The sequence below is a fragment of the Sceloporus occidentalis genome, unplaced genomic scaffold, assembly GCF_023333645.1.
Source record: "Sceloporus occidentalis isolate IW3139 unplaced genomic scaffold, rSceOcc1.0.p SCAF_4, whole genome shotgun sequence".
Lineage (NCBI taxonomy): Eukaryota > Metazoa > Chordata > Lepidosauria > Squamata > Phrynosomatidae > Sceloporus > Sceloporus occidentalis.
In genome coordinates, this window is record NW_028316984.1 from 62,380,448 (window position 1) to 62,402,816 (window position 22,369).

Consider the following 22,369-nt stretch of genomic DNA (forward strand, 5'->3'; position numbering starts at 1 on the left):
CTTCCTCCTCCTCCTGGCCTTCAGCTGCCTCAGAGAGGCAACTGGAGGCTGGGAAGGGTCGAGAAGGAGGAAGCACAGGAGTGTTCCTCTTCTTCCTCCTCCCCCTGCACTGTCCCCGGCCTTCAGCTGCCTCCAGAATTACATACAGAATTACAACTGGTTCATTAAATTATCAAACGCACATAATTTCCTTCTGAACTTCACAGTTACTATAACAACCATCTGAGTAAGTAGATTCTAGACTATGAAAGCTAATGCTACCAGCTTCTTTCTTTCAGTTAGTCTCAAAGGTGCTACAATATCTTTTTGCATATAACAACCAAGTTATTGCAGTCACTGAAAAAAAGATAAATTATTCAGATTATGCATAGAAACAACTAATAAATGTAATCCAGGAGAACTCACACTTGACCAAATTTTTGACTATCCTATTTTGACTATTTTGTTTGCATCACATACCACTTAAATACCTAAGGCAGTATATATGTACATCTTTTTTATACACATGCAAGTTGACTATGAAACCACTGAGTTCATGTTAAATAAGGAACTATCGCCTTTTCTTAAAAGTATATTTCATGCCATCATCTTTTCCTAAGTGACTTGGCATTGCAGTGAAGTAAACCTAGTGCATTAACTGCCAGCAAAGTAACTGCCTCACTGGCACTGAACAGAAGAAACTTGGCAGTCACTTCTCCCTTAACAATTCTTCCTTTTTACGACTCAAAAACATTCCTCCAGGCAACAGGATACCAAGCTCAATTCATTACTATCTACATCTTTATTGAGGATTTTAAAACACATTCTAGCAATGAACATCCAAAGCACAACGAAGATTGCTGCAGTACTTGCTTATTCCAAAATTGATAGGCCTGCATCTTACAAGGTTTCTAATTATTCCTCTAAGTTTTAAGGTCTAAGCAAGGCGTTTTCTCACAGCAGCTTCTCTAGAGACCAATTATCCCATGGACTGGACTCATCCAATGAGGTTAGGATTACTGTCACAGGAGTGCTGAAATTTGTACGTTATTTCCTTATGTTCATGTCCACCCTGATTAACTGTTTCTACACACCCTTGTATCTCAATAGTTCCTCCTAGATACACCAATTATTCTGATGGCTGATGGCATATAGGTGATTCTAAATCAAATCCTTCATAAAAATAGTGTCGGTACTAGCAAGGTTAACTACCAAAAAAGAGCGACTTTTTTGGTCATGAAATTAATGACACAAATGAGGTTTCTCAGCATCTGCTTGTACACTGACATTTAAGTGATAATTGTCACTGGAACATAAGCATATGGCTAGCTGAGTTCCAAGCGGAGGACAGACAAGAGTGGACGTGGCTCAGTTTTTAAAAATTACTTTTGTGTTGTGTGTGTGTGTGTGTGTTAAAAGTTAAACTGGTTTTATACGTGAACAGTAGTGATATGCTTTACCACTAGTTCCCTCTTAATATAACCCTTTAGTTATTTAGGAAAACTAGCATCATAAAATCCTAAGGAGAAGCTTATTTGAAAAACCTAAGAGGATTTCCTACCATGTAGACACTTTATCTGCTGTTATTAAATTTCTTAAGCAAGAAAATGAGGCAGTGTGCGGTAGGAAAGAGGTTTAAAAGGAACATACAGAGAAAGCATGTCTATTTTATTGGATAGATAGATCTATTTTAATAGATAGATGGATAGATGGATGAATTATATTCTACTACTGTTCTTTACAAGAATAGGAAACATGTCATACTCAAGAAATTACTGGACTGCACCTGTCATCATCCCTCACTAGTGGCAATGGTGGCAATATATAGGGAGCCCTACATCCATTCTCCAATGTGAATAGTTATTGCTGTTGTGTACCTTCAAGTCATTTCTGACTTAGGGCAACCTGAAGGGAACCCATATCATGGGTTTTTCTTGGTAGAATTTGTTCAGAGAGGGTTTGTCCTTGCCTTTTTCTGAGGCTAAGAGAGTGTGACTTGCTCAAGGTCAGCCAATAAGTTCCATGGCTGAGCAGGGATTCAAACCTTGGTCTCCCAGTGTCCTAGCCCAACACTGAAGCCACACCTTTGGCTCTCTAATGTGAATACCTGCCCAATCTGTGTTATCATCCTGGTTGCATCTTCACTGACCCTCAGGTCTACTTTTATCTATAAGCAACACAATGAAGCATCCAGTAATTGCGAAGGGCAATTACATACATGCTTTGCTTTTATTTCTATGATTTATTGTTTGTTAGCTCAAGGGCATAGATTTGTTATAGCTAATTAGAGGCAAATGATATTGATAATGTTGGAGGTGAATATCACAATTTATTAATCAGGGACATCATTATTGACCTTGCTTCATCTTTGTCAATATTTACAAAAGAAAATAAATTAGAACATTAACAGAAACAAGCAAACACACACAGCTTTATATCTATGTCTATATTCTTCTCCATGGTCTCTGTACCCTCACACAGTTGGGTCTTGTGCCTGTGCAGATCCTTCCATGGAATATTCCAGAGCTGAGTAGCTTTTGGTGGTATGTTGGACACCAACATAAATAGAACTAAGATCAGCTACACTTTCTTTTTCTTATCCTTTTGTTTTTCATATTTTTGGAATTAAACCCCATTGCTTCCCCTGCCCATCCCCTCCCCAACTTTGTCAGCGGTCCTTTGGAATTGCATGGCCTCCAAGGCCTTATTTAAAAATTGCTATGCCTATATTTAAAAGGCCCTTAATTCAATTTACCTCCTCTCTGCATTGTGGTATTAAATGGCACAACTTCGTTGAAAAAGGCAGATTTCTAGAGGATGAAATCTCTACATAATTCTCTTGCTGAAGAAAGACACAAACCAATAACAACACCAAAACCACAATAAAATGGTTGCCCATATTCGTTTTTTGTTTGTAATTTAATTCTTCAAGGACACCAGGGTCCCCTGTTCCTATTACAACTCTGTTATGCTGTGTGGGGATTCTACAAAGTCTGAGGGAAATGTTAAAATAGAAAGTTATGTAATATAGCACTGTTATGACCGTAAGGTTTTATGAGATTTCTAGCTCATAGTTTGTGACTGGGGTCTGCCATGGGTAGCCTACCAACATGCCTATTAGTGTTGTTATGGAAGTCACAGTTAAGAATCCTAGTAGTGCAGCTAATTCTGTCTGCTGATGAGCAGAAAAATCAAAAGGTCAGTTTGTGATAGGACAATTAATGATCATTCTACTAAATGCTGTTGATTCCACTTGCTAGAGACCAACTAGCAGCTAATGATGTGATAGAAGGCCATCACTGAGCGAAGATACAAAGGTAGGCATCAACCCTAATTTAAGCAGAAAAGAGAACAAAGAACTGAGGGACAGCAACAGAGAAGAGGCAAGAGGATGAAAATTGGGGGGGGGGGTGTTCTGAAGGCGTAAGCTGCGAGAACTGTCAAGGAGAAGGAAATACCAGAGTTGGTTGTCCATGGAAGCTGCTAGATAGTTAAAGTGACAGGGTAAGGTAATTTGTCTCATGCAAGCCTGGATCAGATGGTTCAGATGCTGAAGCAATTCCAATAGCTGCCCCACTTCTAAGCTGGCATGAAAGTATCACTGTTTGAGGGTCCTCAGCAGATCAACACTGGCAGTGCTGCCAGGTTATGAGGAGCCCTCCTTGGGTCCAGAACTCATCTCTTTCAGGCCAGAGGGAAGGGAGGCTATTGCCACTACCACTACCCTTGGCTTGTGTCTCAGCTGATGTGGTCAAGGCAGTGACTCAAATGAACCTACAACCACCTTGCTTACTCCACAGTTGGAATGGACCCAGAGTGGGGAAGTAAATACTGCCATCCATTAGGAAGATACGAAAAGAGACATCTACAACTGCCCTCTCCCCACAAACTTCTGGTTAGTAGTGTGCATGTTTTTGAGATTATACACTATGAAGAAATGGTTCCTGGATTTGCTTAACTGTCCTCTCCCCTTACTTCTTCATTTTGTTTTGTGCCTGTGAGACTGCATGCCTGCAAGCAGTTACCAGTTTGTTGTATTTTAATCTCTGAGAAGTGCTTACAAAATCTGAGGCATTTTATAAATGCTTGATTAAAAAAATGAAACAAATATATGGTGCTAAAACTTTTTTGTGCTGATCACACAGCCTGTTGTGGAACTCTTGAGACATGATACTGTTATCATGCCATAAAGAAATAACTGCATGAATGCATTTATCATCAATACTGTTGTGTGTGCCAGAATTCCTCAATGTCCTAATTCTTTCCACAGCAAATTATTTCCACTTTTACCTGCTGGCTTCTTCAATCCACGAACGGCCCTAAGAGCTAAGCAGACACTTTACAAATGTCCTCTCCAGTGAAGTCCCCCTTACCTCTGCAGACCATTTGCTTTTACATTGGAGCTCTAGGAAAAAAATCTGTTGCTGATGCTCAGGCCCATACAGATGTATCTGAAGAACAAAGCCACTGCAGCATATCTAACTGCTTTGCAGATGACAGAACAGAATGCAACTACAGGTCTCTGTGGCTAGATGTTTCATATGCATAAAACCAGCCAAAGTGTCAGTAACATAATTGTGGTTAGCGTAATGCATATAAAGGACAGATGTTTTCGCTAAGAAACTGTCAGTTTAACAAAATTCATAACACTTGTCGTTGTGTGGAGTCTCACCGGCCAATTGTTTTTGGCACACAGGTTCCCACACAGTCCAAATAGCAAGCCCCAGTCTCCCTAGTGACAACAGTTTCCTATCATTTTGATATATAGTTAGCTCTTGCCAGGTTTTAATTATAGAAAGCTTATAAAATTTAGATACAGCTTTCCTCCACCTCCAGCCTTTCTAATAATAATAATAATAATAATAATAATAATAATAATAATAATAATGGAAGGAAAGGTGTACTAAACTGTGGCCTGTTACAGACAGCCAAAATAAAGCTGCTTCGAGTCACAGTGGAGGTATGGTGTTTCAATGATGCATGCATCCTAAGAGTTCAGAAATCGCACCAAAGCCATGCTCCAGGCTGGAGCGTGGCTTTGGTGCGACTTCTGGACTCTTAGGATGCATGCATCATTGAAACACCATACCTCCACTGTGACTCGAAGCAGCTTTATTTTGGCTGTCTGTAACAGGCCTGTGAGTCATTATGAAGAAGGTGGAAGAGAGGAGTATCCTCATTGGATTTCCCCAACTTCCATGACTATATGAATAATACAGCTGAAAAAGAATGGTACAGTGCTGAGGCATTAAAGAACTGTGCAGATGTGATGCTATGGGCATCATAATATTGAGGCAGTCTAAGACCACATGTCAGCCCTAGTCATAAAAAGCTAGTAAGCTGGCACAGAGTGAAGAGATGTAAAGGACAGTTGCAAATTTTCCCATCCTCAGGTGAAAAGGGTATCTTGACAATGCAAGACAGTCTGTGGAGGAAAATGGTTAGTCGTTGTGTGGTTTTTCACTTTTAGGGACTCCCCCGCCCCTCGCTAAGTGTTAGGAAACATTGGTTTGTTTGGTTTTGGGGTTTTTTTACAGAAAATTGTGCCTTTTGTACTAAAGACACTGTTTTATTCACAAAATATTGGGGTTTGACCCATACATGGGGGGGGGGGGGTTAATGTGAAAAATGACCCAAAATTAAACAGAAATTCTTGTGATCTCATCCTGTGGGATGAAGATTTTTGAATTTTTTTGTTCTTGCATATAAGGATGGAACAAGCAAAGGTTTACCGCTCTAATAGGGAAATGGTCATATTTCTGCAGTTTAAATATATAGGCCTGAAAGAAAGATACTGCTACTGCTGAAATTCACATCATGTCCTCTAAACACACTGGTGGTCAGCCTAGTTCTATAGTATGCCATGACTCCTGTACTGGGAAGCATGCTGGGAGTGTGGCAGAGCAAGCAACCACTACTGTTGTTCATCACTTGTCCTCAAAGACAAGAAAAACTGGCCAAGCACTGCTTACAATATCTGGCCTGCAGTAGGTAGCTTCCTGCTTGATGGAAGCATGACAATTGCTGGCCAGCTGCTGTGCATGAAAGAGAAAAGCCAGCTAACCCAGCTATGAAGCACCTGGCAAATGACTGCCAGCTGCCATTCACAGCTATACCTTTGCACAAGAAGGGGCAGAGCAAGTATCAGCCCTCCATCTATGCCTCCTTTGACTTCAGAAACAGCAAAGCTAGCCAGCATTGTGACTATGACACAAACTGTCTATTACTGTTGTTGCTCTGCTTACTGCGTGCTTAAGAAAGGGTGGCATAGGAGTACCACTCACCACTCCTCCAAGGACCCTTTGAGATGTTCATCTCAAAGTAGCCAGTTAAAAGAGTGAGGAAAGCTTGAAGAAGTATGTGTTGGGGGAATATGAACAAAGGATGGATGTGGAGAGGAAATAACCCCCCCGAATCACTGCTGTTTACACAGAGGTTTAGTACCTAATGGGACTTGTGGATCTACAGGACTTCAGCCCAAGAATGTTGAGTTGGAGAAGAAAGAAGAAAGAAAACAGCAGCGCTAAGTAGGATTTGGAAAGAGGAGAGAAAAACACAAAATAAGAAAATGAGTGGGGTGACTATTAATTTGAAATACAATGTCCTTTGAAAACTAACTCTGTGGTTGTTCAGGGGTACTATGCATTCTGGCTGGGTAGGTAACCATTTGCTTCTCCCCCTCAGAGAGCAAAATTTGGCAGAATAACAACCACATACATTTGCAACAGGGTGCATGGATTTCTTAGGCAAAAAACCCTGAAGCTCTTTGTTCCAAATACAGCTTTGTATTAGTGCTAACACAAGGCAATGATTTTCAAAGTAAATACTCAAACATTTGCTCACTTTAATGAACACCACTATTGAATTTGATGTCATGCTATGTAATTGCATGAAATCCATCAAATTTAAAATGTTTCATTTTAATATTCATTTTGTCTATATATTATATGCTTATTAGTTCACGTGTAGCTCTTCTAAACACATGGTCTTAGTTGCTTGCAAAGTTACTCAATGTGGCCAGGCAGAGAATTTTAAAAAATAAAATAAAGTGTGTACATAGTTACTGATTTCTCTGGTTACTATTATGTACTATTATGGATGGGTCAGTACTTGGTGAACAGCTACATGGGCATCAATAGGGGAACGCGGGGGTCCGACCCACACCAGGTGACATCCCAAGAGAGTGTGACACCACTGCTCCCAAAATGTCTGCCTTTTGGCAGAAGTGTGCAGTGGCATTCACCCACATCCCTTTAAAACAGTGGAGCAGAAGGCATGAGTGGGTGAGGTCCAGTGTGTGGAGAAAGGGTTCCCACCCACCCCCATTACTCATTTGAAAATTTCTTTTAAAACATCACATATTATCAAATTTTCACTTTAATCACACGAAACTACATAAATGCAAATACATTTAGGCTGTGCTTATGATATTGTAATTTGTACGGTATAATTTTAATTTTGCTAGTTGTTTATGTCACAACTATTGCCATTATATTCAGTGATATATCAGAATTATGATTAATGAGTAATCTTAGTACATAAAACATTACTAAGGATTCTGTATAGTGTGATATGGGAAGATGTCAATGGCGGGTAACACCATGAGTTACTGCACTAATCCTAGTAACACCATTGAATGGCTTAGGGAAAGAAGCAGTGGTTTGACTCATGGATATGTTATTTGTCTCACATATTTCTTGTTTAGAAAGCTAGAGCTAGAAGCCATGACATTTTCTTCATCATCTCTTAGTAAATAAACACATGTGTTTTTGTCTCTCCAGCAATGACAACGTGCAGATTAACTAGCATGTCACTCTTAACAACAAAACACAGTAACAACATGCATGTCATCTTCTATTGCCACAGAAATGGTTGTCGTCATCCCCCAACATTGTTGTATAGACCAGGGGAGGGCATGGAAACCAGGGGGCACTTTCCCACCCCAGCCCCAATAAGCCATGCTCCCCAGCAAGCCAAAATACTATGGTTTTCCTTCATTTCTCCTCCAAAACAACAACTGGTCTTGTCACTCAATGTTGACATTTTTGAAGAAAAATGGAAGGAAATGAAAGTACTTTGAAAATGAGAGGGATTCCAGAGGTGTTAAAAAGTGCTTTTTGAACATTTCTGTGTGTTTGGGAGGGGCTTCATGCATGATATTTAGGACAAACGCACATGAAATTGTACTTTAAAAATTTAAAAACAATTGGTGGGGGCGGTTTGGGGAGATTTGGGAGATTTGCAGGAGCCTTAGGGGATACAAAAGCGATCCTGTAAGGGCATTATATTTTATTTCAGATTCTTGTTTTTATATATATACTACCTTTAAATTGTCCCCAAATCTGATACTTGCTATTACAGCAATACTAAAGAAAACAAACCCTTTGTTATAAGCCATTTCTAAGCCCATTCTTTTTACCTCTACAAGACATAACTCTTTCTATTCATAAAATATATATGTAACTCCAGGATTCTGGACTAGAAGTCTCAGAATCCATCTAAAAACTAGCACCGTATTTGACAAGCACATCAGTCTAGCTACTGATCTACAATACAGTCTATCTACAATAAAATGCCTCTATTATTTTCCCAGGACTGAAGCTAGTTAGAAACAAGAACTTTTGTTGTGACAGTGAAGTGCCCTTCAAAAACCATAGAAAAGATGCTTTTTAAAGACTACAAGCCCCAGAAGCCCCCAGCTAGCATGGTCCTTGGCTTGGTTTAATTGATAGCAAGAATATCACTGGTGGAAGTGAAGTGCCATTTATAAAATTTATGAACTTCTCATAGAATATACAAAGGTAAGTGCATTCATAGACTGAACAGTTAGGTCTTTTGGACCACATTCCAAAATGCACATTCCTGGGAGATTCTGGGAGGTCTAATCCAAAAAAGGAACTTTTCCAAGCTCTTGCCCTTCGTGCTAATGCATGAAGTGTGACAATCATATGCTTCTGATGATTGTGTGTAAAGTGAATGACCTTATTTGGAGGAGGGAACCAACAAAATTGCCCCATATACGGTGGTCATATTCATATACATGACATTCTAGTGTGGGATCAGACCACTCAAAGCTGCTTATATAGAGCAAAGTAGGAGTATGCTTGTTTTACTTATTTATTACTATATCTATATCCCACCTTCAATCTAAAGATTTCAGGGTGGCACACAATAAAATCAACATAACCAATTTAAAACAGTAAAAAATAATTTGAACAAAATTTAAATTTAATTTAAGCAAATTTAAAACATAGTTTAAACAAAAAACATATCAAACCAGTTAACAAACTAAAAGAAGATGTATAATATCATTTAAAACAGTTCAAAACAATGTTAAAGCATGCATATGTGCAGATGCTTGTAAAATCAGTTAGGTCCTCAAAGTCTTTCATTAGAAGCCATATTTTTATTTAGCATCCAAATGATGGAAAAGTGTGTGCCAACTGGACCTCTAAGGGGAGAGAATTACAGAACCAGGCCTTGCTTCCTCCCACAGTATAGTGTCTTGACTGGTGGGACACAGATGAAGGTCCCTCAACCTAATGGATTTCCCCTACACACACTGGATTTTTCACCTAGTCATTGAAATAACCACTGTCAAAGGAAAAGATGAAGCTCAACAAATACCTCCTTGGAATCACAATGGCATCTAGGGCTCTGACTTGACCCACACAAAACTGTACTATAGTAGAGGACAGTGTTACTCAAAGGAGCTGTATCTGGACTGGTGGTGGTCTCTGAGCCATTGTCTGCTGGTCTCTGGCCATCTTAAATCCCATTTTGGGAGAAAGGTAGGATATAAACCCCATAAACAAATAAATAAATATCCAATGGCCAGAAATATAGTGACAGTCTCTGCTGCATTGGAAAGAAATAATTGCTGGTCCCCCACCGCAAAGAACCTGACAAGCACTAGTAAAGAGATCCTACAATAGCATCTGTTTCCAGTGCGGTCTGGTATTGAGGTGAAATTAACAGCTTGGATCTTAAAATGATCTTCTGTTGTTGTAAGATAGTGGTAGCTGATGGCTTCTACATCTGGAGTGGTGAATCTGCTCTAGGTTTGAATATGAACATTAAAAGAGCTGTCTAGGATGCTGAACCCTCTTCCTCCTCTCAAATAGGATTCAGTTCATACTAAAACCTAGGCTCATTGGCAAGTGAGCCATGGTCATCACTGATATAAAACAGTGCCATTTCCTTTGGCATGCCTACACAACATCCCACATTATTCTGAAAAGTTCTGCAGAAGTTAAGAGCCACAAAGGTATGAAAGTCCTTTTGTATAACATGAAAGTAATGTGCCAAAGCGTGTCAGACTGGGATTGAGGAGACTGGCTGAAATCCCTACTCAGCCATTAAGCTTTCATCTGGTACCCATGGGTCAGTCACTGTTTCTCAGTCCAACTTACCTCACATAGTAGCTGGGATTATTAAAATGGGGCAGAGAAGAGAAGCACGTGGAATATTAGGAATTAAAAGTGAGTTATAAATAGAAGAGAATGTCTCCCACAAATCGGTCTCTTCAGATCAGGGATGACAAAATCTGCAAGTTGTGCTTCTTCCTATATTCGCATATTTTAAACCTCTGGGTTTTTAAATTCCCAGATATGAGCATATTTGCCAGTTTTGGTAAAATCTTCAAAAGGCAATGAAAACAACATTTTCCTTCATTTGCAGTGAGTGTCCCAATTCATACCTCCATCAAGACACCTTTCAGAAAAGGGGGCTAGCCACTCTGACATCATTGAAGATACAGATATCCAGACCCAGACACTGAACAGATAAAAAGTAATTTAAGAGTTAAGCTTTGGCTTTGGGTGGAGAAATCTGGCATTTCAGTTTCTCATGCATTTGAATGTGGGAGTTTTTTTTAACCTCAATTAAGAATAGACCTGATCCCCTCCCCCCCACCACCACCATTCCCTTCTACTTTTGTGTCGTGTCTTTTAGATTGTAAGCCTGAGGGCAGGGAACCGTCTATTATCCCCTCTGTTGAAAGCCACCCGGATTCCCAGTGATTGGGCAGCATATTAATAAATCCTATTATTATTATTATTATTATTATTATTCCTGTGAATAATGGGAAATTCTTATCAAACATGTACTGAAACCAAATGCTTACCCATCCTTATTTCAAACAGTACAAGACTTTTATACAACAGAAAATGAGACGTATGAATAGCTCACTTCGGGCAAGATAAACTCATATCTATGGCTCTGAGTTCTTTATATTTACTACTAGCCCCTTAGCTAAATGTATGACATGGGATAATGACAGCTGATTTCTTCAGGAAATGTACACAATCAAAACCTCACATGATATCTGAAATACAATTAGCATCCACGCTGTTCTAGGGATTGAAGAACAAGTCTCACTGAGAACATCCTGGGCCTGAGGCTCAACACTTGTTCCAGCTTAGGTTCTGTGGGCCCCCATCAGCATGACACAACACACAACATGAAACCTAGGAATAAAGTAGAGTCTCCAGGAAGATCAGGAAAATGTCTTCTACAGCTGAAGGCTCAGTATTTGAGATAAATGTGTGGCTTTAAACACAAATAAAACACAGATACAGTCTCACATATAACATAATATCCTTAGGTACCTAATAAGAGGTAATACTTAGGAGGAGATTAATAAATGAACAAGTCCACAAATAATAATTATACACCAAACAGTTGCTGTCATGTCACGACAGAGGGAATGACAGTGTTCTGTAGGCAGATGAATGGGGAGAGATGCCAACAGAAAGCTGCAACATGGATCAGAAATCATTTGAGTCCAACATTTGGAAGAATTGACTGTACATACTCATCTATATGTCTAGACATTTAGTTTAAAACTTGATCCCAAAAACCTGGATTGACTTATCTATGGATTAATATAAATACTGCACTTCAACTGTTATTTAAAAAGGAACCGTCTCTTCCTCTGATTAGAGTGGAGAAAGGTGAGCACATAGTCCATCTCAGGAGCACCTGACAGACCACCGATCCCCTCTACTTTCTGTGCCATGGCACCACTTCTGTCCTTTATGATTGCTGGGAAAATGGTGGTGGTAGTTGCTCTTTGGCACTTTCCCTCAAAGCAGTGTCAAGAGGAATCAGTCTTTGAAGGGTTTAATTTATTTATTTATTTATTTCATTTATATCACACCTTTATGCCTGGAGGGACCCAAGGCAGCTCACAGATAAAACCTTTAAAATTGTTGTAGAATTCAAACAATTAAAACATCTGTATATAAAATCACATAAAATATACACAATATAAAATATAATATAAAATCACCTAAAATATACACAAGTTAAAAACAGACTAAAAACCCACCTGCTCCATAAAACCACCCTGCTATGCATTATGTACAGAAAGCCTGCTAGCATAAAAATGTTTTTACTTGGTGGTGAAAGGCCAGCAAGAAGGAGGACAGCCTAGCCTTCCGAGGAAGGTCAGTCCAGAGAGACATCTATATATGTTTTAAGACATCTATGTACATTTTAAGCTTTTCTGGGTTAAAACCAGGTGAAGTTATCACATTACAGTTAAATATTATAATCACTTCTAATGTAGTCAGCATTCTCCTTGCTTTGCATTTACATCATTTTTGATATGTTTGTGTTTTCTTAGCCACATCTACACCTGGTCACTTTCCCCATACATCACACAGCCACCATTACTGCAGATCCCTCCTCATACATCAGTTTTTAGAGTGAGCACAAACAGTTATGTTTGCCAGAATTTTGCAAGTTCCTTGGCATTGTTTTCCTTTGCTTCAACTTTTGCATCATTTGTTACATGCCCCTAAGTACTGTATACAGTCATGTTTAAGTCTAGAATTTTAGTCAAAAAATTGACACCCCCCAAAAAAAAAACTGAGTCGACTTATACATGAGTCAGTGTAAGTACTGTACTTTAACTCTTATTTTAAAAAGGAACCATCTCTTGGTAAAAGGCAAGAGAGTAATCAGTCCTGGAAGCACTAACCTCCCAGTCGCTATTCTCTCATCTGTCCAGCCTTTAGTATGAGCACAAACATCCCTGCTGGAATTTTTGAAGTTTTTTGGTATTATTTTCCTTTTCTTCATCCATTAGATCCTTGGTTCATGTCCCTAAGTTTTACCTTCGACTTATCCACGGGTTATGTCAAAATCCATAATTTTGGCCCCCAAACCTGTTCTTGATTTATACATGAAGTCGACTTATAGCCGAGTATATATGGTATTACCCTTGATTTATCCATAATATCACAATCCATAATTTTGGCCCTAAAACCTGCCTTTGACTTATACACGAGGTTGATTTATATTGCATATGTAAGGTATACAATGTTAAGTTGGCTCTTTCTATCCTTCAGTATCTTGTGGCATCCTTTTATAAAGTTTGCTGCATCAAATGTTACATTCCAGTTTGGATAAAAGGAAGTTTTGAAGGCATAAAGTTACCATTCTTGGCACTCAACAGTCCATTTGGAAATCAGAATTTGTAGTGTTTAGAGCAAGGAAGCAATAAATCTTGCTGTACTCCATTAGATTCAAACATGTATCCAGTTAAACAAAGAAGAAAAAGCAGGAAATAGAAAATACTTGGATCCTAACATCTTCCTGTCATCTTCCCATTCAGTGCAGCCTTAACTATTTATCGAACCATTTCCTGTATTGCTATGTACTTTATATGTATTAGCCTACTAGCCCCACCACCTTTCCCTTCTCCTTTTATGTCATGTCTTTTTAGATTGTAAGCCTGAGGGCAGGGAACCGTCTAATTAAAAATATTATATGTACGGCGCTGTGTAAATTTCCAGCGCTTTATAAATAAAGGTTAATAATAATAATAATAATAACTAAAATGTATAAAAAATTAACGGAGAACAGTTTATTACAGCAGTTGCCTTGAACTCAACTTGTAGCAGAAAGGTGAGGGATTCTACTTTACAAATAAAATAGAAGAAACACCACAGAGGGGCTTAAATCAGACTGACCCCTGCGTCTAAGATTTCTGCTTCACTGTTATTAGTTTTAAAAATCTATGGTTCTTAATCAATGGAGAATGGCTGTTAAAATTAAGGAGCAGACTGTTTTTATGTAAACAGATTCTGAAAGCCAATCTCTTCTTAACTTCCCCAAAGCAAGCCAAAACTCTTTAACAATAAAGTCTGATACTACAGAAATAGCATACTTGCTCATGGGCATGAGAATTAGAACAAAGGCTATAGATACACAATACAAAGGAAAACTCAGAGGATTCAGACAGAAATGTATTCTTTGAGCACTTGGCCTTTTATTTTGACAAGCAATATGGTCTTCAGTGTTGAAAATGCATTGCTGACCAACTCATTAATAATGAGACCAGACACAGAGAACTGGGTTATACAATGGGCAACTTTATTTAACTCAACTTATTTAAACTTATTTCTTCGAGAACTGCAAAAATCCAGGGGGGAGAACCTTGTGTAGGAACAGCTGGCAGATGGTCTGCTCCAAGACCAATTCCCCAGCTTCCAAAGGGCGAAAACACCTGTGCCCCAAGGGCAATCCATACTTTGGGTTGCTCCCCGGCCGGCATCCGGAAGGCCAACCCAAGACTCCCCCACTTAACTCGCCAGACTTAAGTGAGGGTTTAAATCTCAAGCCAGCCCCAAGGCAAGTCTCTTTCCCTTCACGTTTACTCGCAAGACCTAAACGTGATTTCCAGAGACCTAGCTTCACCCTTTAGGAGGGTGCCGAGGTGTTCACCGAAACATCTATCTCCCCCCGCCTATGCGTGGAACCTATTTATGACCACACCCATGCCAATTGTCAAAGTCCTCAACCAACAGTGTGGGGTAGGCGAAAAAACCCTTGGAAAGGGGAGAAAATTCCTACCCGGCCCCGAGGCGACCAGAATTAATTTTCACACTGATGTCGAGGTGGGAGGGTGGGCCAGCGTTTGAAGCCAAGTGAGAGGAGTTTGGGCAGGGAAGCCCCAAGCAAGCTAAACCCCGCCCCCTCCTCTCCCAACAGCCAGCAGAGCATGCTGTTTTCCTTTAACATGCTGGTCTCTAATGAGAGGCCAGCAAAATCTCCTCCCCAGCCCAAATGGTCGGGGAGAAGCATTGCTGACCAACTCATTAATAATGAGACCAGACACAGAGAACTGGGTTATACAATGGGCAACTTTATTTAACTCAACTTATTTAAACTTATTTCTTCGAGAACTGCAAAAATCCAGGGGGGAGAACCTTGTGTAGGAACAGCTGGCAGATGGTCTGCTCCAAGACCAATTCCCCAGCTTCCAAAGGGCGAAAACACCTGTGCCCCAAGGGCAATCCATACTTTGGGTTGCTCCCCGGCCGGCATCCGGAAGGCCAACCCAAGACTCCCCCACTTAACTCGCCAGACTTAAGTGAGGGTTTAAATCTCAAGCCAGCCCCAAGGCAAGTCTCTTTCCCTTCACGTTTACTCGCAAGACCTAAACGTGATTTCCAGAGACCTAGCTTCACCCTTTAGGAGGGTGCCGAGGTGTTCACCGAAACATCTATCTCCCCCCGCCTATGCCACAGATAAGGGGCAAGCGTCCGCTTAGCCCCTATCCCCCACAAGGCTGGCCAAACAGCCAAAACCCCTGCTTGCAGATCTCGAAGAAAGAGCTGGTTCCCCACTTCAAAAACGTGGATGCCATCCGCTCAGTAGAGCTCAGGCTTAAGCAACATGATATCATCGTGAACCAGGTAGAAACCCAGTCCTCCATTCATAGCCTTGCAGATCTTATTGTTGGCCCTTTTACAGGCCCTATTGTAAAGGCGTGGATCACCTCCACCGCCCCAAACTTGGTGTGGCAGCTTTGCCGACTCTAACAGCATAACAAAATGCCATCTCTCATGAATGCACCGCATGTCATGAATGGCTTGACAAAGAAGGGCCCTGCCATTAAACAAAACCAAATCATTGCCTCCCAAATGTATCTCCAAAACAAGAGGGAGCAGAAACTGGCCTTCGCCAAAGACAGTAGCCCGTGCCACCACAGGACACGTTTTTCTTTCCATTCAACAATGGCCTTATCTGATAGCCCCAGCTGGCTTCCAAAATGGCACCTCCTGGCTTGGCGGACCACACAGAACACCATGATGTGTCCGCAGATCCACACATGGTGTCTCATCACAGGGTGTACTGCATCTGAAACAGATCATACAAAAAACACCATCAATAAGTCAGAGGTCGCAAACATGACCCATAGACCTGAGATTTCATCGACCGATCCTCTGCATATCTCGTTGATGTACGCCCAAGGCAGCCACTGTAGATGCAGCCCCTATACAAAAGGAGTATGTGGCAAATACAACTCCGTTAAAGCATAAACAATTTAATATTCTTTCTGGAACTGAACAAAACTGGAACCTGGTGATTGGTAGCCCATCCAAATAGCATAACAAAGGGCCAGGGGTATGTCCTTTAACTTGTAGGAATTTGTCTAAAGCTCTAACAGGACAGAGCTATTTATCACTGAATGATAGTAGTTGCAGCACCTTGTCATTTTTTGCCTGGTCTGATTTGGAGGAATGGATAAAAAGGAAAATAGACTGCTCGGATAGAGTAACATCTTGAAATAACAGGGCCTTATTGGAGAAATCTTGTCTTGAAGCTACCACTAGCTCGCTTATCCTCAGCATGCCAAAAAAGGCATTTAGTGTGGCTGCATGGAAAAGCATTGCCTTATAAGAGGAAGTGGATAGAGATGGCCAAATAACACTGAGACCCTTTAAAGTATTGGGTGACAGAAGCTTGTGTGGGTCCTTAGTTATTATAGCTTCCCTGTACAATCATTCCAGTAGCTTATGTATCCTAAAATCACTTGAAGTACCATGGCTGTAGCCAAAAGGTTATAGCCAAAAGCCTGTTCTGTCTAGACAAAACTGTTAATCCTTTATCATGTAAGGACACACAAAACTGTAAGAAATGTATAACAGACACAGGGTACCGGTCAGCCAACCCTGAGCATCTTTGGACTGTCATAAATTCATTGGCCGCCCCAACACAGGTTTTCTTTGATGCAGGCGTCAATGACAATCCCAAAGCCAGAACTAATTTTCCCTGCCAATATTCCATATGTCCGTTAGCATCAGGTGTAGAGAATCTGCCACCTCTGGTGTAGAGAATCTGCCACCTCTGGAGCTAGTTGCCTGAATCGCTCCATCTGCATACAAGAAATAGAATCAGGAATCTCATTATCAATTCCAGGGAGGCTGCGAAGAGAATGTTATGCGACAAGCAATGCAATGTGAATGCACATTTTAATCTCATGACTTTATGTGATCTAGAGGTCAGTGAACTCACTACTTGTACAAACACCATGTTGTCACACCAGAGTTGGCCAACTCGCTTGTCCACAAATGTACGACAACTAAAATGGGGAACAATTGCAAGAATGTTAAGTCTAAAGTAATATCTGATTCTAATTATTGCACAGGCCACCTGTGGGCATACCATCTTTTCAAAAAGTGGACTAGAAAGCCTATTGAACCTGTATTATCAGAAAATATGTAGCTGGGCATCTAGCTTCTTAACCTCTCTCCAAATGGTTATACCACTGAACTTATCTAAGAATAAATCAAATGGTGGATAGTTTGCATCAACCTTGTCCTATGGTAAGGGTGTGAAATCCCACCAAAGGCATCACAGAGACATCTTAAGAAGGCCCTACCTGGGGCCACAACCCTAAAGTCGAAATTAAAGTGGCCAATGAGCTCTTGAAATTCCCTTAGTGTTGCCTTTCTAAGGGAAGCAAAGCAGTTGACCCTCTACCAGCATTGGTTAACCATATCTACAATTTTACCTAGGAAGGTAAACTATTGGCATGTCCCTCTGTCTTACTTTGGTGAGAAAGGAACCCCCAACTCTCCAGCTAATGTTTCAAAACACTGTAGTAATTGGAGACACTGTCCAGAGCTAGATGCCCCCATGAACAGGAAATCATCTAAATAATGTATAACCCCTTTTAAGCCCAATTTGGTCTTAAACACCCATTTCAAAAATGTGCTAAACATTTGAAAATTTGAACAAGACATTCAGCACCCCATAGGAAGTGTCAGATCCATATAAAATGTACCACCAAAACTAAAACCTAACCAATCAAATTTGCCTGGGTGAACTGGCAACAGGAGAAAAGCTGAATATCACATTTTGCCAACTCTGCTTTCAATCCGTATTTGTTGACTTCCCTCATGGAAGTGCCAAAGAGATATATTTAACAGTAGCCAATTGGTGTGGAATGGCATCCTTAACACAGTCTCTCTTGGTAAAAGAAAGATGATGTCAAAGCTGGAATTTCCCCAGTGTCTTCTTAGGGACTATCCCAATGGAGAGACCCACAGGTCTGGAACAGGAGGTTCCTGGAAGAGTCCAATCAACCTATCTTCGGAACTTCCTTGATTATCATTTATATGCCAGGTCTCCCATTTCCCTAACTAATTTTAAGTTAGGAGCCAGAAAGGGGGACGAAATATCACAAAAAGGGGATCTTCAAACCATAAGTAAAACCTTTTAACAAGAACAATGCAGCCTCTCTGATGGGATAACGTTTCAGCCAGATAGAGAAGGTATCAGCATCTAATGAGCTAGGTCCCTTTTGTAGCAGGGGTGGCAGGGCCACCTACCTTTCTCGTATCTTGGTCCTTATGTCCCATTTGTCCCCTTATCAGGGTGCAGTTATTAAAGGATTCATTCCCTCCACACAATGAGCATTCATGCTTAAACCTACAGGGCTTTCGGTTACAGACACCCTGTGAGCCAAACTCCCAGCATAACAGTTTTTGTTGTTGGCTTGTTGGTCCTGAACCATGAAAGGAAGACAAAATAGGCGTTTTCTGGACCAGATGTCCACTATGCAAGCGCTCACCTTGTGTAGGCCTAGCAGAAGGGGAAGATGGCACCCCTGTAGCCATGGAAGTCCCAGGTATGGGGTTAGGCTGTGATACAGCCTGCAACTGGCCTGGACCCCGTGGTCAAGTGACCAGTGATGAAAGAAACTGTTGCTCAAGTTCCTCACCTGGTGAAATGTCTGAAACATTACCATCCACTGTAGTTCGCTCACCCTCTGGAAGCCTCCTGACACATTGACTGCGAAGAACCCTCATCTTGGGCTTGTAACTGCTCAAGGGGAGTAAGACGAGAGCAAACTTTGTTAAATAATCTCTTTTGTTCCAACATCACAGCTGACATATGCCCAGAAGATGCATTTGGAACATATTCCACCCTCTCAGATTCCAAAGCCTGCAACCTGGATAGCACTGAATCCCAATGAATATCTTTATCACTATCATCCTCTTTGGGGGCAGGGCCCTTCTCCCTCTATTCCTTTCTTTGGAGCTATTAGCAATTACTTTAACTGAGTAAATGATAGTTCCTATTATAAGGATGTGCTCCAAAAAACAAAGGCCATACTGAACAGAACAAACTTGAATTGCATAATATATCACCCATCCCAACATTAATGAATGTATATGTTTGTGTCACCAGCCATCCTTGTATTTAACGGTGGACTCCCCTCCAAATATCATCCATACTGGACCCAGCTTAGCATAAAAATTAATTTGAAAATGGCTGATTAACACTTGACATGTGGAACTGGGGTCCCCTGAAATTGTATGACACCCCTTGTAGAAGCACAGACATCCTCTCAATAAGGCTGACAATGTGAGAATAATAAATGGCTGGGGAAATAATAATAATAATAAAAAATGGCTGCCACACTGATAGTAAAGGAGGGTAGCCAGCACAGAATGCTGTTATAAAGGGAATTAAGCACCAGCTGCCCTTGCGTTTATTTGCAGACTCCCTCTCAAAAAACGTCCAGGCCAACCTGGCTTAGCATGAAAATTTTTTCCAAAATGACTGATTACAGATTGTTATGGCAATCTGTGGCCCTCTATAGTTGTTTGACCCCCCAACTGAGCCAGAGACCTCCCCAAACAAGTCTGGGAATGCAGTTATATAAATTGGCTGCCAATACAAAATGGCTGCTGAGCCTCAACCAAATCAGCAAGGGAGGGCAGCCAGCACTGAATGCTGTTATAGAATGAATTAAACACCAGCTTAGCATGAAAACTTTTATTCCCAAATGACTGATTAGAGATTGTTATGCCAAACTAGGGCCCCTGGAGATGCATAGCACCCTCCCTGAGCCACAGGCCTCCCCAGAAGAAGGCTGCAAATGCAGCTATACAAAATGGCTGCCAATAGAAAATGGCTGCCACACTTCTCAGCAGCAAGGGAGGCAGCCAGCAGTGAATGAAACACCAGCTGCTCTTGTGTTTATGGGCACACTCCCCTACAAAAACCATCTGGGCAAACCCAGCTTAGCATTAACTGTTTTAGCCTAAAATAAGACTCAGAGGTGGCATTGCCACTTCTTTCCTCTGAAATATAGCCTGCAGCACTGCCAGCCTCCCACCCAAATACTAACCAGGGCAGACACTGCTTAGCTCCCAACATCAGACAGGATCTGAGTCCTTTAAGGGATCAGTGGAATAGGTCTGATTGAGGATTGTTATGTAAGTTGGGGCCCTCTGCAGTGGAAGGACCCTCCTCACTGAGCCACAGGCCTTCTTCCCACAACAAGGCTGCAAGGCAGCTATATGAAATGGCTGCCAATGCAAAATGGCTGCCAAGCCTCAAACCAAATGGCTACTGAAATTATTAACAGGGGGAGGAAGGTAGCAGGCACAGAACTTGAAGGGGATATTCTCTTCCTCCCCCAGAGGCCCAACTGAGGGCTGCTGTGAAGAAGGACCCAAGCCCCCTTCCCAGCCCCATCACTTAGCCTCCAGAGATCTCTTGTCCAGCCAAGGGCTTCCCACAGTCAGGCCAGCTGGCTTCCTGCTGGCTTATCCTGAATCAAGCTGGCTTTCAGGCCCCTCTTCTCCAAGGCCGGCCAAAGGAGTGCTGGGCAGGAACAGGCATCTCAGGCCTCCTTCCTGCTCCAGCGTTTGAAGCCAAGTGAGAGGAGTTTGGGCAGGGAAGCCCCAAGCAAGCTAAACCCCGCCCCCTCCTCTCCCAACAGCCAGCAGAGCATGCTGTTTTCCTTTAACATGCTGGTCTCTAATGAGAGGCCAGCAAAATCTCCTCCCCAGCCCAAATGGTCGGGGAGAAGCACTTTCCTAAATAAATCCACATTTAAATTCAGAAGTGCGTGCATGCCATTGAGTGTGCAAACATTACAATGTGTTTTTTGTTTCTGTTTTTTTTAGAAAAAGACAAAAATTTAACCAGCACAGCATAAGCCAAATAAAGCAGATGTTGTCAGCTGAAAGCTGGCTGCAAAATCCAATGAATAATCAATTGCTCTATCCAAATACCCAATGAGACAAAACAAGATGTGAGATGTCATAAAAAAAAATCCTGCCAGAAAGACAGACTTGAAATATTTATTTTAATACCAAACCAATCAGTACAATTGGGAATCAGCAAAGCTCTTTCAAAACAATAGAGAAAAGATGTATGTAAGATCAATAGTAGTCTTTCTGTTTCTTTCTTCCCCCTTTGCAGTTTCCTTTCTTGCCCACAAACTCTCTCCAAAGGGGGATGCTTATAAAAAGATTCACCCCCAAACTGGATGAAGGAATCTCAGTCCAGTGGCAGCTCTCCTAACACAAGAACACTCTACTGTCTACCCATGTGAGATTCATATGCAATAATTACTAAAACACATAATTAGATTTAAGATTTTGTTTTCATTTTGAAGCCACATTTCCACACCATAGCTAAGGCAGTACTGTAGCCTGCATTTACATCATGTTTTGTCCCTTTGCCAAGTTTAGCAGGACATGGAGATCAATCTGTGAACCCACTGTATTCTTGCAAACTGGTCTAGTCTTCATTTCTTTCTGAGCAAAGTGAATGTCTTAAAAGACTGGTATTGCCTTCACTAAGATAAATATGAAGGCAGGGGGTAGTCTTTCATACACGTTCTTGGGGTCATGTCTACTAGAGCCAGTGAGACAACTGGGTAGAACTGATAGTAGTCTCCACATTTTGTCACTCCTATATGAGCTTCAGGCACAGGACTCTGGGGACCAGAATATGTCCCAGTATCCCAGTACTGAGTTGGGAAAGGGAATGGGGAAAGAGAGTTGGGGAGCCCAGCTCTTCTTTACAAACATTTGTGTCACCCCTTTCTTTCACAAATAAAACATGAAAGCAGCGAGAGTCCTATCCTTCTCTAGAGCTTAAAGAAAGTCTGTCTGTCTCCTGGAGTTTTTGTTGACTTCAGAGACAAAAAAGATGTCTCACTAAGGCTGAATTTGCACTGCAGAAATAATGCAGTTTGACACCACTTTAGCTGCCATGACTCAATGCTATGGAATTCTGAAATCTGTAGTTGTGAGAACTAGAGCTCTGGTGCCACAACAAACTACAA

The 22,369-nt window shown here is 41.2% G+C and overlaps 2 protein-coding genes across 9 annotated transcripts in view; one reads left to right on the plus strand and one right to left on the minus strand.

Annotated features, from left to right (window-relative positions):
* The window catches only part of LYPD1 (LY6/PLAUR domain containing 1), a 117,639-nt gene that overhangs the window by 45,365 nt on the left and 49,905 nt on the right, over positions 1 to 22,369 (plus strand). For 3 of the 8 annotated variants that reach the window (XR_016280880.1, XR_016280879.1, XM_089520149.1), the window contains exon 3: positions 3,780 to 3,874. The exons of 3 other annotated variants lie outside the window; for them this stretch is intronic. Coding sequence is in view for 3 of the 5 variants with exons in the window: in XM_089520149.1 (XP_089376275.1) it covers positions 3,780 to 3,874 (95 nt within the window). In the remaining 2 variants the exon portion in view is untranslated. Of the gene's footprint in view, positions 1 to 3,779; positions 3,875 to 4,249; positions 4,327 to 5,689; positions 6,827 to 22,369 lie in introns of those variants that run through there. 2 more of the 8 variants (XM_089520152.1, XM_089520150.1) reach the window with 2 other exon arrangements.
* GPR39 (G protein-coupled receptor 39) overlaps positions 1 to 22,369 on the minus strand; it is a 200,710-nt gene that overhangs the window by 10,472 nt on the left and 167,869 nt on the right. The window lies entirely within an intron of this gene.